This window comes from Quercus robur, chromosome 1 (genome assembly GCF_932294415.1).
Source record: "Quercus robur chromosome 1, dhQueRobu3.1, whole genome shotgun sequence".
Lineage (NCBI taxonomy): Eukaryota > Viridiplantae > Streptophyta > Magnoliopsida > Fagales > Fagaceae > Quercus > Quercus robur.
Genome location: NC_065534.1, coordinates 29,018,263 through 29,032,993, shown reverse-complemented (window position 1 = coordinate 29,032,993; position 14,731 = coordinate 29,018,263). Strand labels below are relative to the sequence as shown.

General features: G+C 35.4%; 1 protein-coding gene across 1 annotated transcript; it reads right to left on the bottom strand.

The window, feature by feature from the left end:
* Window positions 1-1,199: 1,199 nt before the first annotated feature.
* Window positions 1,200-4,750, bottom strand: LOC126728609 (serine/threonine-protein phosphatase PP1). The gene is made up of 4 exons (XM_050434408.1): window positions 4,334-4,750; window positions 2,086-2,645; window positions 1,790-2,013; window positions 1,200-1,565 (listed from the first exon to the last, which is right to left on the bottom strand). The coding sequence occupies exons 1-3, from the start codon at window positions 4,509-4,511 to the stop codon at window positions 1,837-1,839; spliced, it is 915 nt and encodes a 304-aa protein (XP_050290365.1). The 5' UTR covers window positions 4,512-4,750; the 3' UTR covers window positions 1,200-1,565; window positions 1,790-1,836.
* Between the last annotated feature and the right edge of the window lie 9,981 nt (window positions 4,751-14,731).

Genomic DNA, 14,731 nt, shown 5'->3' with positions numbered 1-14,731 from the left:
CAATTTTTATCTATCATTTTTAGAATTTAGATAAAATCCAACATATCTCAGAATTTAGATAAAATCCAACATATCGATTTTATTTCATCAAGAGTTTGTCTGTTATATAGGAATTTAGGACAACAATGTGAAATCTTGACAATTTTTGAAAATGTAGTTTTAAGTCTAACCTTCATGTTCAGCAAAAAAAAAAATGTCTAACCTTCATGGAGTGGGGATCTTTAACATTTGCATTTTTTAAAACTTTATATTTGCAAGGTGACTAAAATATAAAGGTCATTAAATGTTTGAAGTTATTTTCATTTTGGTACTTACGTTTTAAACTTTTTATTTTGGCATTTTCATCATAGTTTTAAAAATCGGACTAAACCACCCGATTAAACCAGTTTATTGTGCCATCCATTTTGGAATCTAATCGTTTATATTATATTTCTTTGCCTACTAGAGCTAGTATTACATCAAATAATTCAACATAAAATGAGAAATGACACTTAACAATCAAATTACCAAGGAACGAACGACAGGACCGATATGGAAATAAAATCAAACACGAAATGTCAAAATGAAAATTTTAGAATAAAAGACTAAAATAAAAACAATTCAACTAAACTTTAAGACACAAAAATGTACTTAGTCTTTCAATATATGCATAAGTTGGAAGTTTCCTCTCATTCACTTCTAGCCATAAGTCTTTAGGACAAGCAGTAAGCAGTAAATCTACTCCATCGTGAGAATTCGGCTAAAAGAATTGGACAAGAAGTGACATGCAATTCGCTCATAAAAAAGAAAAAAGAAAAAAAGAAAGTGACATGCAAAAGTTGAGTTTGATTGAGTAACGTTGTGTTAGCTTCCATCTCAATTATAAGATATTATTGGGACAGGTTTGCCTACGTACAACATTGTCTTATGGCAGCCACTTTTGATTTCATGACCTGCCAAAGTTGACCTTTCAAAAAGACCATTAAAAAGAAAATTTGACTGAAGGCTACTAAGCAGAGGCTGTGAAGTCAGCCTCACATTCTCCAAAATACTAGCATTCACTACCAGTAATTTGCTTCTTTATAATAAGAAGCCATGTGAGTTAGGCATATATCTTTGTAATGCCACCATTTTTGTCAGAGCATATGTAAGAAAGTTTAGTGGGATTCAGCTCAAGGCCCCAACATTTCCAATGCACAGCAGCAGTCTGAATGCAAGGCTTAAAAACCAGAATTATAAAGATTCATTAATTGAAAAATGTTGGCAGATAAAACATTTTCCCAGTGGTGTCCATATTCTATGGTGCCAGTCATTTACATAACTCAGTGTGTTTACTCACACCATAATTTTGGTGAGAGAACTTTGACAATTAATTGAAATGATAATACTGCCTTTGCCATCAGCTCGGAAGGAAGTTGGCTCCATCCTGAGAAGTTACAAAGCTCCTTCTGCAGACAATAATTTTCCAATATATGACTCATACCTTCAACACAAAGTGATCCTAGATATTCCACTGAAGTTTGAAGGAGCTTCAAATCCAGCCTTTTCATCTTCTAAGTGCTTTGTCTTGAATCAAATGAGGCATTCTGCAAGCAAGGTGTCAACTTCAGCCAAAAATGACAAGTATACATAACAATAATGACAATTATGGTTTAGAGAACAGAATTGAGTGACTACACAAAATAAATTGGAAGTGAAGAATGATTGCCAAAACTCCATTGCTGAGCACATTTTATTCATTATAGCTGTAGCTTTTCATATTAACAAAAAACACCAAGTTTCTGAGATAAGATGCTATCAGGTAACTTACATTGGCAAGTCTTAGGGGCAATTCAGACTGCAGTTATTGTGTCTTGTTCAAATGAACTTAGACTTTTTATTATCTGCTGGCTTAAGAATTTGAAAAGAACACATTAAGCTGTCATCAACACTCATCATTGCACCAGCATTATCAAATTCACCACAATAGTTGGGGGCAGAAAATATCGTAACAAGTTGCCTCTCAGCAAAGAATTCATACCCGTCCTCAACTACCTGGAACAAGATGCGTCCTGGTAAGCTTCTTGAGTTACAAAAAGTAGGGGCAAAGAAGAAAATATTACAGACCTGATGGGCACGACACACAAGGTCCATATCATTCTTCGTTAAGAAATCTGACACTCGATCTGGACCAAAGGTGTAAGAGACTCCACGATCATTCATTCCCCAGCCTTTGACATCTCTACCAGGATCCGACCAAAGTAAATCACAAAGCAAACCAGAATCTGGAACGTCAGTTGGACGAGTTAAGTTCCTGATTTGATCTAAATTTGTTAAATCAGGGGAAAGGCCACCATGCATGCACAATATTTTGTCATCTATGAGCGCGGCCACAGGAAGACAATTAAAACAATCAGTAAAGACTTTCCAAAGTCTTACATTGAACCGACGTTTACATTCGTCATAAAATCCATATATCCGGTTAATAGATGCACATTCATGGTTCCCTCTCAAAAGAAAGAAGTTCTCAGGGTATTTGATTTTATAGGCAAGCAAAAGGCATATTGTTTCTAAACTCTGCTTGCCACGGTCTACATAGTCCCCTAGGAATAGATAATTGGCATTGGGAGGAAACCCTCCATACTCAAAAAGCCTCAAAAGATCAGTATATTGGCCATGAATGTCACCTGGTAAAAGAAGAAAAAAGATTAGTATTCGCTCAACACAATGCATACAAAATAACATTTGAAACACCTGTCTTGGAACATCAAAAGCAGTCCAGTCAAAGTCATTAAGCCCCCACTTGTTTGCAATATACTATCTAAAATATGCTTTAAAACAAACTAATGCATCTGGGGGACAAAAATAAATTAATAGAAGAGAACTTATTGGCCAAATGAAGTGCTCAAGTAGACAATAATAGTAAACATTCTACCTTCTGGAGTTAATTCTATCAGAAAATAAATTTAAAACCACAAACTACAATACTATGAATTCGGTAAATTCAATATTCTATCAATGCTTGTCAGTTTAAGACAAAAGTATGAAGGGTATGTCAACATGTCGGCATTACCATGAACTTTCTCCCTGTTAATGAATGCTATTTTCCATGCTCCCAGCTTTTAAAACTCATGGCAAGTTATTTTGGGAACTTTATGGATAATATGCTTCCAGAATCAATGTTTACATGCAGAGTGAATTCTGAAGTGAAAAAAGATCAATAAACATATACATCATTTGGATACATCACAGCCAAATGAAATAACTAATAATTAAGCGTTTTAATTTTTTCTATGTAGTGAGAGTTGCAAAAGCAAATGCATGTTTCATAACTTTGGCAAATGTCACCATAAGCTCATCCATTGATTGTAGTCAACACATTCAAGATAGACAAACACATCACTCTTTATGTTTGAAGCTTGCCCTATTTTGTTGAGCTATTAAAAAAGGTCATACCCAATGCACAAAACATTCAAGATTGGGTTAATGCTTTTAGCCCGTTCTAATATATAATGTTTAGACTCATTTAGAAGTATACTATCAATAAAAATTTGGCTTCTTATTCTCTATTTTTCTGGTGAAAACGATATCTCAACCTTCTGGACTCAAGGTATTTTCAGGGCTAGTCATGCACAAACCTTTACCTTAATCCACTTTCATCCCAAGTCATCAATCCCTGGAAATACCCATTTTTCCTAGCAATTGATGTAGAGGGGCAAGAAAAGGCTTCGGCTAATTCTTCAATCTACCCAGAGTCTTCCTCACAACTCAATCATAAGTTAATCTCTCCAATCTAGTACATTTCCAGACAACCCACGGCAACACCAAGGAGATTTTCTTAAATACTAAGAGCAGTAACTAAACACCATGGTTCAGTTTGCAATAAAAACGTATCAAATTCACCAACAAGATGTGCAAAAGTTACATCTTTCCTTCTTCTGAAGAATCACAGAGATATTAAAGCATAAAATATAGCAAAAAGACAAGAATCCCATCAATCACCATACTAAGAAAATTAAAAGTCTGGACAGCTGAAAGAAACCCAATTCAGCTGTTTCACGCTATATGACATACAAACATCCAGAACATCACTGTTTCTTCTCAAGCTCATAAACTCTTCTTTGCCAATCCCATCCTATCAAAACCCAGTATTTAAAAAAAACCAACCAGCCAAGAACAATAACAAACCATATACATGTCTCTGAAGCCAATGTTCAAAACATAAATCCAAACCCCAATCACCCAAAATCCCAACTCCATAGAAAGAAGGGAAAAAACACTACAATAATCAAAGACTGTTCAAGATTCAAAAAGAAAAAAGAAAAAAAGAAATTTTTGTTAAAGAAAGTAAAAGAGTTTGACCAAGAAAACACACCACAGATCTTGATGGGTGCTTCAAGCTCGAGAAGATTAGGCTGTTGGAGGAAAATTTCTCTGGAAACAGTACAGAGCTGACGGATCTCGGTCTCCATGAGCTGAACCTGCTTCCCTGCTCTCATATGCCTATACTCCAATAGCCTGTTGATAATGTCATCCAGTACACCAGAGTCCATTCTCAAAAATCCCACCACAAACCCAGGAACTGAACTGAACTGAACTGAACTGATGAAAGACTTCTCAACTTCTATACTATGAGAACCAGAGCTCTCTTCTTTTTTGGTCACTTGGCGCTGGCCTTGTTCTTGTTTTTGTACTTGTGTTGTTTTGGGTTAAAAAAAAACCCAAAAATCTTGCCTTTATTTTTTTTTTTGGTGTAGTAGTAATTATTTGGAGTAAGGAGCGGACTCTTTTTGAAATGGTTTGGTGAGGTGGGGGGTGGGGGGCTACTTTGAAAGAAAAGAGAAGGTGGAGAATGCGGGTGATTTTATTGTTTATTGTTTATTGTTTATTATTATTAGTTTATTACTATTTATTATTATATTATTAGTTAGTTATTTACTATGTATGATTTCATTGATTGATTTGATTCTAGTTTTAAAAAATTTAAGGTGGGAACTGGGAGGAATGAAAGAGAGCTGGGCTGCAACTTCGATGTGGCGGAAATGATTATGAATTTTGATTCATCCAAGTTTATTTTCTTATTCCAAAAAAAAAAAAATTGCCATTCATTTTGACTTTTATAAATCTTGGTTTTTGGATAACCCCCCCTCCCCCCCCCCCCCCCCCCCCCACTGATTTGAATCATTGATTTCTTACTTTACTTTTTAAATTTTAAATTTTTATTTCTTTTTGTTATGTCTTTATCATCATCATTGTATTGATATGTATTGTTATTAGTATTGTTGATCTTTGAAGACACATTGCCCCCACCCATGAAATCCATATAAAAATGTTTATGATCTTAGTTAGCTCTCACACACTCTTTTTGCTTATAATGTAGTTTTGATACTTGACAGAATTTCAAAAAAAAATTATCAACCTCACATCATGGAATAAGTTGATGGTCAAACACAAGTTGAATTTAATCTAAAAACGGTATTGGTTTCCATTTTCTCATTTTGAGCTACACTAAATAGGAAAGAATGTTATCTAATCTAATATTAACTCAACATCAAATCAATTACTCATAGCATACAGTATTTCAATTATTATTGTCTCTAATCATTATTTTGCCAAGTGCTAAGACCTACAAAGAAGGGCTTCAAAAAGTCTCATTAATTTAAAACAATTCCATTCTCCATTCCGTACATAAAAATTTGTTGAATGAGCAGTGTGAACAGCATTTTTCCCCATTACACCCATGTGCATGTCCATTTAAGGAATATAAATGATGACTAAGATTGCTCCCAAAGGAAGGTTTTGAAGGGAGTAAAGTATAGAATGTCACTCACCATCTTGAGTCTTTGACAGTCATTAGATCAATATGAATGAAAGGAAAAAGTTGTTTGGAGGGAAATAATTGAGACCGAAAGTGAGAACTACCAAATTTTACTATGGTAATTATTTAGTCCCCAAATTAATTATGGCTTAGTTGGCTAACCTAACAATTCAATCCAAATTAAAGTGATTAGCCAACTAAACGGACAAACCACTGAAAATCACCACAATCAGACAACCCAAGTAAAAACATGTAATCGGACAATCCACTGAAAATCACCACAAAGATAACACATGGATGAGTTATTGAAGAAGAAAACTCGAGAGTACTACGTATAAAAACCTCTTCATGATCTTATTGACAAAACAAACCACTATAATAGATAGTTGTAGTACAATTCACTTACAAAGTCAAAATCCTCCAAGTTATATAGCAAAATTGTATTTGAGCCCTCCAAACTCTTGCTAGCAATCGAATCCGCAGGTCCTTTCTGTACTCTAGCACTCATATCTACAAGTTAACCCACCAATTGCACGATCTAGTCTCCTTAATCACTCTAAGGCCCCTTAGAGATTTGGAATTGCTCCAATGATTCCCAAGAACTAGACAGTACCAAGAACTTTGTGTAATGAATTTAATCTCTTCTCATAGAATATGGCAATTTGAGAGGGAGAAGGTAGAGAGAATGAGGAGTTTTAAGCTTTAGGTTTTTAGATCTCTCTTTAGCTCTTCATATATGGGAATTAGGTGTTTTTCTCTCTTTGAAATTTAAGGGAAATGAGAGTATATATAGTGAGGGCATGGGCTGAAACAGATTAGAGAAAAATAACTATATCCTCTTAGGTTCTTACATTTTCATACGTGTGAAGTGAGAGGTGAAATGGGGGGAGAAACCATTGTCCAATTTATTTTCAAATCTAAAACTCATATCTCCAATTCACCTCGCAGACCTAGTTTTAGAGGTATGAAATTCTACAAACTTCAGCTTCCACTTCAACACTAGCACACTCCACCTCACTAACTCAATTACAAATTGAATACCCAAAAAATACAGAATACATTGAAATTGAATGATTTGATTATATGAAAATTTGACATGGAATTGGCGAACACTATAAGATATCCTAACAGAAAATCTAAACATTCTCTCTAAATATATGGCTTTAAAGCCAAGTCCGAATGAAACAAATATAAATAATTCAACTTGATTGTTGCCAGACACTTCTTACTATATGAATAACAAAATCTAGTGAAAATCTTAAGAATTTTCCAATCTTGTAGCTATAAGCTGCTGTGAGATTGAACTCGACCCTCAGATTTACTTTCTAAACTAATTAAAGGATCAATAATTTCCAGCATAAAGAAAAATAGAAAGTAAAGAACTGTTATCTTATGCAAGTTTGAAATGCACGACATTTGTCTCTTTTGTACTCCATTGTTATTAGGGGTGGCAATTTTTATCCATACCCATGAACCCACCCATTACCCACCTTATTTGGATAAGTCTTAACCCAACCCATTTGAATATTTGGGTTAAATGGGTAAAGATCCATTTGGTTATTTAATTAGATGGGTCTAAATGGATAATCCCACTAATACCCACTAAACCCATCTAAAATTTAAATAAACAACATAAAATCTAAATTTCTAGAAAATGACTAAAATACCCCTGAAACTTAAAAAAAATGACCAAAATACTACCAAAACCCAAAAAATGACCAAAATACCCTCGAAACCTAAAAAATGACCAAAATACCCCCCAAAACCTAAAAATTACCAAAATACCCTCAAAACCAAAAAAATAACCAAAATATCCTTGAAACCCAAAAAATGACCAAAATACCCCCAAAACCCAACAAATGACCAAAATACCCCCCGAAACCTAAAAATTACCAAAATACCCCCAAAATCCAAAAAATGACCAAAATACCTCTGAAACCCAAAAAATGACCAAAATACCCCTAAAACCTAAAAATTACTAAAATACCACCAAAACCCAAAAACTGACCAAAATACCCCTGAAACCTAAAAATGACCAAAATACCTCCAAAACCCAAAAAATAACCAAAATACCCCTAAAACCCAAAAAAATGACCAAAATACTCCCAAAACCCAAAAAATGACCAAAATACCTCTGAAACCCAAAAAATGACCAAAATATCCCTAAAACCTAAAAATGACCAAAATACCTCCAAAACCCAAAAAATGACCAAAATACCCTCGAAACCCAAAAAATGACCAAAATTCCCCCAAAACCCAAAAAAATGACCAAAATACCCCCAAAACCCACAATATGACCAAAATACCTCCAAAATCCAAAAAATGACCAAAATACCTCTGAAACCCACAAAATGACCAAAATACCCCTAAAACCTAAAAATTACTAAAATACCACCAAAACCCAAAAACTGACCAAAATACCCCTGAAACCTAAAAATGACCAAAATACCCATCAAAACCCCGAAAATGAGAAAAATACCTCCAAAACCTCTAAAATGAGCAAAATACCCCCCCCCCCAAAACCTCTAAAATGTCCAAAATATCCTCAAAACCCAAAAATTACCAAAATACCCGAAAAACCCAAAAAATGACCAAAATGCTTCATAAACCTAAAAAATGACCAAAATACCCCCTAAACCTTAAAAATGACCGAAATACCTTTGAAACCTTAAAATTACCAAAAATACCCCTGAAACCTAAAAAATGACCAAAATACCTTTGAAACCTGTAAAATGATTAAAATACCCCAAGACCTAAAAAATGACTAAAATAACCCCAAAACCTATTACAATGACCAAAATACCCCAAAAACCTAAAAAAATTACCAAAATACCCCCAAAACCTAACAATTACCAAAATACGCCCTAAACCTAAAAAATTACCAAAATACTCCTTAAACCTAAAAAATTACCAAAATACTCCACAAACCTAAAAAATGACCGAAATACCTCTAAAACCTAAAAAATAATTGAAATACCCCAGAAACCTAAAAAAATTACCAAAATACCCTGAAACCTAAAAAATGATCAAAATACCCCCAAAAACCTTTAAAAAAATGATCAAAATAACCCCAAAACCTAAAAATATGATCGATAAAAACCCATGAAACCCAAATTATGACCAAAATGCCCCTAAACATGTAAGATGACCAAAATAAACCTGAAACATCTAAAATTACCAAAATAGAGGTTTCAAGGTATTTTGGATGTTTCAAGGATATTTTTGACAAATTAAAGGTTCTAAGAGTCTTTCATTCATTTTATAGGTTTCGAGGGAATTTCGGTAATTTTTTAGGTTTCGGGGTTATTTTGATCATCTTTTAGATTCTAAGGGTATTTTAGCCATTTTTTAGGTTACGAGGGCATTTCTGTCGTCTTTTAGTTTTAGGGTTATTTCGGTAAATTTCTAGGGTTCAAAAGTATTTTGGTAATTTTTAGGTTTTGGGGTATTTCGGTAATTTTTTAAGTTTCGGTGGTATTTTGGTCATTTTAGGTTTCGAGGGTATTTCGGTCATTTTTCGGGTTTCAAGGGTACTTGGTATTTTTTGAGTTTCGGGGGTATTTTGGTATTTTTTGAGGTTTTGGGGGTATTTTGGTCATTTTTAGGTTTTGGGGGTATTTTGGTAATTTTTTGAGTTTCGAGGATATTTTGGTAATTTTTAGGTTTTGGGGGTATTTTGGTCAGTTTTTGGGTTTCGGGGGTATTTTGGTAATTTTTTAGGTTTCTGGGTATTTTGGTCATTTTTTGGGTTTCGATGGTATTTTGGCCATTTTTTGGGTTTTGGAAGTATTTTGGTCATTTTTAGGTTTCGGGGGTATTTTGGTAATTTTTTGGGTTTCAGGTGTATTTTGGTAATTTTTTGGGTTTCAGGTGTATTTTGGTAATTTTTAGGTTTTGGGGGTATTTTGGTCATTTTTTGGGTTGTGGGGGTACTTTGGTCATTTTTTGGGTTTCGGTGGTATTTTGGTCATTTTTAGGTTTTGATGGTATTTTGGTCATTTTTTTGGGGTTTTGATGGTATTTTGGTCATTTTTAGGTTTTGGAGGTATTTTGGTCATTTTTTAGGTTTTGGGGGGTATTTTGGTAATTTTTAGGTTTCGGGGGTATTTTGGTCATTTTTTGAGTTTTTGGGGTATTTTGGTCATTTTTTGGGTTTTAGGGGGGGTATTTTGGTCATTTTAGTGGTTTTTAAGCATATTTGGTGATTTTAGAGATATCAGGGGTATTTTGGTCATTTTAGAGGTTTCATAGGTATTTTGGGATAATTTTGGATGTCCAAGGGTATATTGGTAATTTTGGAAGATTAGGGGTATTTGCATCATTTTAGGTATTTATGGGTATTTTGGAGGTCAAGAGGGTATTCAAGTAGTTTTAGAGGTATTTGGGTCATATTGGGTTAAATGGGTGGGTTACTAATTAAATGGGTTGGGTTGGTAATGGATAATTAATTTATATATAAACGGGTCATAAATGGATAAATGGGTAATTATACATCCAACCCATCTATGACCCAACCCATTTATGACCCAACCCGCCCATTTGCCACCCCTAATTGTTATGGAGTTTAAAGCCTAACATTTCTCAGTCATACCATTTATACAAATTTTCTAAGGGTTGAATATGGCATGTTTAACATTCTCAGGCATTTGCTTTTTTTCTTTTTTATTGACACACACACGATGTGGGACAAGAGTCAAATAAATGTGTCTCTGTACATGTGAAAAGAATAATGATTTAAGCCTATGACTATTTAATCCTTATAAGGAAGTTTACATTGTAACTTTCTTGGGTAATTTGATAGATCGCATAATTTTCATACCCTCCACTTTCCATTCAAATGAATCAATTTCCTTACAAACATATTCTCACAAGACTTAAAAAAGTATAAAACACTCAATAGTATTGTTGACTCTTGTTAAAATTCTTCAATTTTCAATTGTTGCTATCTCTGCTTACGCAAGTAAACTATAACTAGAAACTTAGAAAACAAGCAACAAAAAAGTGTACATCTAAAAAATGAATTAGTAGAATGAAAACAACTATACAACTACAACCTCTCATACTTTGGTAGTTACAAAATGCTCATGAGTAATCACTTTGCCTTCACTCAAACTACACGTCTACAAGTCTACAACCTACAGAAGACAGAAAAGACACACACAATTCTGAAGGATGGCTAGGTAATTAGCCATTGTATTTGCTCTAGTTTTCTTGATCATGGTCAATTCTCTAATCAAAATTAATACCTGACTTTACCACCCCCAAGACCAAGAGCATCAATGACAGCAAGTTTGATCGAAATTTTTTTCACAAACACCGGTTTAAAAAGTGGTGCACCTTCTTCTAACAGTGGCTTGGGATAGAGTACCATGTGCATTGAAATGGACTCGTTACATTGTAACGAACACATTTATGGATTAGGCTTACTTATTGATTATTGACCTTATAGTTTCAGGTAGGTCTTAGTATAAGGTGATTTTGGTGTGTGATCAATGGAAGTTCGATCTTTATGTGAAATGAACTAGGAGATGAGATTAGGGTTTCCTATAGATGAGGGTTTGCATGAGAGATTGATGATTGCATGGTACTGGTAATTGAATAATCGACTTGTGACTTCTTGGAGAGAGTAATTACCTCCAAAGAATGAGACTGTTTCTATGGAGTCTCTACCTCCAAGAGAAAGAAAAACTAGGGGTATTCAAAAATTTTTTAAATAAAAATAAAGGTCGACCGATCGAACTGATTGACAAAAACCGACCAAGATTTCCAATTTTGGTCGATTTTTCTCCTATACCAATCTGTACGGGTTTTTTTTTTTTTTTTGGGTGGGGTCGGGGGGATGAGTTTAGGGTCTGGTATAGAGGTTAGGCCTTTTCACCCAACACTAACCAAACCAATATTTTATATATATAAAAACATGTAAGTAGCAATAGCTCCGTGGTATAAATGTCTGTATCTTTTCTAGGAAGACCTTATTTTGAGTCTTCGTTGCACTCGTTTTTGTTTTTGTTTTTTTTTTTGGAATAATTGAAATAATGTCATGCTTGTTTATTCCCTTTCTAAACATGAGAAGTATTTTTATTGTTGGCTTTTTTCAGTGACAAAAGTTGTAATGATACACAAAAATTAGTAGGCTAAAATGCTTCGGGTTATGGCGATGACTAAAAATCCTGAAAAGAAAGAAAAAACTATCAAAGGTGATTGGTATGACCCGATCAAGGACCCTCCGACGGTTAAGTCAATAAATAACTATCAAATGTGACCGGTGTGGCCTGATCAAGGACCCTCCGACGGTTAAGTCAATTTTCTCTCTAGGATACAAGGATGGAAAATAGTGAATAATTAGAACTTACCTTGGGTGAATGTGATTTGTTTCTTTTATAGAGAGCTAGTCGTGGGTCTACTTATTTGGATCCACTATTATCATGGATGATATGGGCAATTAGCAGAGAGAATGGGGTATATGGAGTGAAGTCTAAGGAGTTTCTTCCACGTAGTGACAGCAATGTGTCGTCGTGTAATTATGTGGAATTCTTGAAAAAAATTTCGTAGGATTTATCCAAGTATAGTTCAGTCGTCTATGCATTTATATATATATATATATATATATATTTGTCCATAGGTCTAGTTGTCTATGAAGGAACTCTGGACTGGATCACTTCATTATTAAAGGACAAGTGTTGTAGATTGTTTTCATTGGAGGTGGTTTGGCCATGGATGACATCCAAGGATGGGTTATCCTTAGTTGATCCCCATCAATTGCCCCCTCGTCCTTGTGTTGTCTGTCATTGTGGCGATTTAAGAATTTTTTTTTAAAATGTTGACACATGGCATAATCGTGAGGTTCGTTCATAATGTCATTTCTTTCTTCAAGGCAAGTGCCACGTGGCTTTATTTGGTTGGTTGCGTCGTTTCAATGACTAGGTCTGTCGCCTATAAATAGTGGAATTCCTCTCCTACCCTCTCACATTTCTCATATTTTCTCCTCTGACCTTTATCATCCAGCACCTCATCTAGGAGTTACCGTCTTTAGTCATCCTCGTTTAGAGCCAGGTATCCTCTTTTTCTCGTCTTTTAGGCTCTTCTTCAGTTTTCAAAATGTCTGAAATTGTAGTGTTTTCGTCTCGTAATAGTGATGATAGAGAGACAGACGAGTATCATGATAGTAGCCCTAGTGGTAGTAGCACTAATAGCAGTAGTAAAAGTAGTAGTAGGGGAAATGCCACACACGAGCAATACACGTCTGGGGTTCCTAAAGTCCCTTTAGATATTTTCCAAAAGGAGATAAGGACGAGGATGGCTTTTGGGTCACTTGTTGGCACATCCACCAGTGTCCCCTTGTCTCCTTCTTCAAGTGAAGAAGAGGCTTTGTATAGCTATGCAATAGGCATTCCTTCAAAGATTGACAAGAAAAAACTTACTTCCCTTAGGAGTTGGTATTAGATCCCAGACAACCATAATCCTCGATTGGTCGTCTGTGGTGAATGGTGTAGCCACCCTCGTTTTGGGGTAGGTATCTATGAGGCTTATCTTCTTGGAGGACTTAGGTTGTCTCTTAACACTTTTGCCAGAGAAATACACTCTAGATTAGGTTTAGGAATTAATCAGCTTAATTCCAATGCATGGAGGCTTATCGTCTCTATGCAACTTTTGTGGAGGGAAGTATTTGATGGGAATCGTCCTCTCACTGTGGACGAGTTCCTATATTGTTACAAGCCCTCTAAGATTAGTCAGTCCCTAGGTTTTTACCAATTCTCAGTTAGGGGTTCAAACTGTAGATTGGTGAAGTCCCTCCCTACATTTGATAGGAAGTGGAAGACGGAGTTTTTCTTCATCTCCGGGTTTTAGGCAGGAAACCCTGTTAAGGTAGGTAAGGATCCATTTCCTCCCTATACTAGTGAGATGGGGAATCTTCGTCCTAAGGGTATGTCCCTTTTTCACTACTCATTTTCACTTCTATTGTTGTACTCGTCTAACCTTTTTTTTTTTTTTTTTTTTGGTAGTTGTAAAACAACCTGTCTTGTTTAAATTTTATTTAGACTGTGTCTAGAGAGCTCGTTCTTACACGGACAGGACGTTTCATTGCCTAGTGATACTTCGCAATCATGTAAGTTGGGGACTTGGCCTTAAACCTACTGAAGAGGCACTTGCTCACAAGCTTACTAATCGAAGACTTAAGTTTTCTCCTTTGCATTTTTATTACTTTTTTCATCCAAACTCTAACATCTTCCTTCTTTGCAGGAATGGCAACCATAAAAGAAAACAAAGGAAAGGGTTTGGCAGATAAGGAAACTATGCAAGAAAGGACTCATTCCCAGCCTCGTCTAGCAGTGGGGGATAAAAGGAAGACCCTGTCCAAGACGATTGGCATGGGGAGTCTTCCAAGCCGTCGAGGTCATAAGAAGGCGAAGCATAAGTTGTCTAAATTTGGGGTCGTCAAGCTCGGTTTGGTCGTCCCTCCTGCCCCTACTTAGCAGCCGTCTATACAAATCTTTGATTTAGATTTGTCTAATCCTCCTGAAATTGCCCCATCCAAACCTCCTAGAAGTACTCCTATGAACCTCCTTGAGAACGAAGATCTTGCTTGGGAAAGGTTCCAACAAGCTGTGACTGAAGAGGACGTTGCTGTGTGCTATGACATGTCTGTGAAGGATTTTGATCATTCCACAATTCATGATCTCTTTAAGGTATTTTCTTCGTCTTGAATCACCCATAAATTGATATATTTGTCTACTTACCTTACATCCAATCCTTTTTATACAGGTTATGTCAAAGTTTATGGTAGCGTCCAAACAAGCTTATGAGTTGGACCATGAAAGGGTTAGATTGGAGGCAAAAATCTGTGATATGGAGAAGGAGTCAAGCCACAGGACGGGGGAAAGGATGAAGCTTGAGGCTGAGGTGGAGGAGTTGAAAAATTTGGAAGAGGAATTAAGGACGGACATAGTGGAAAAG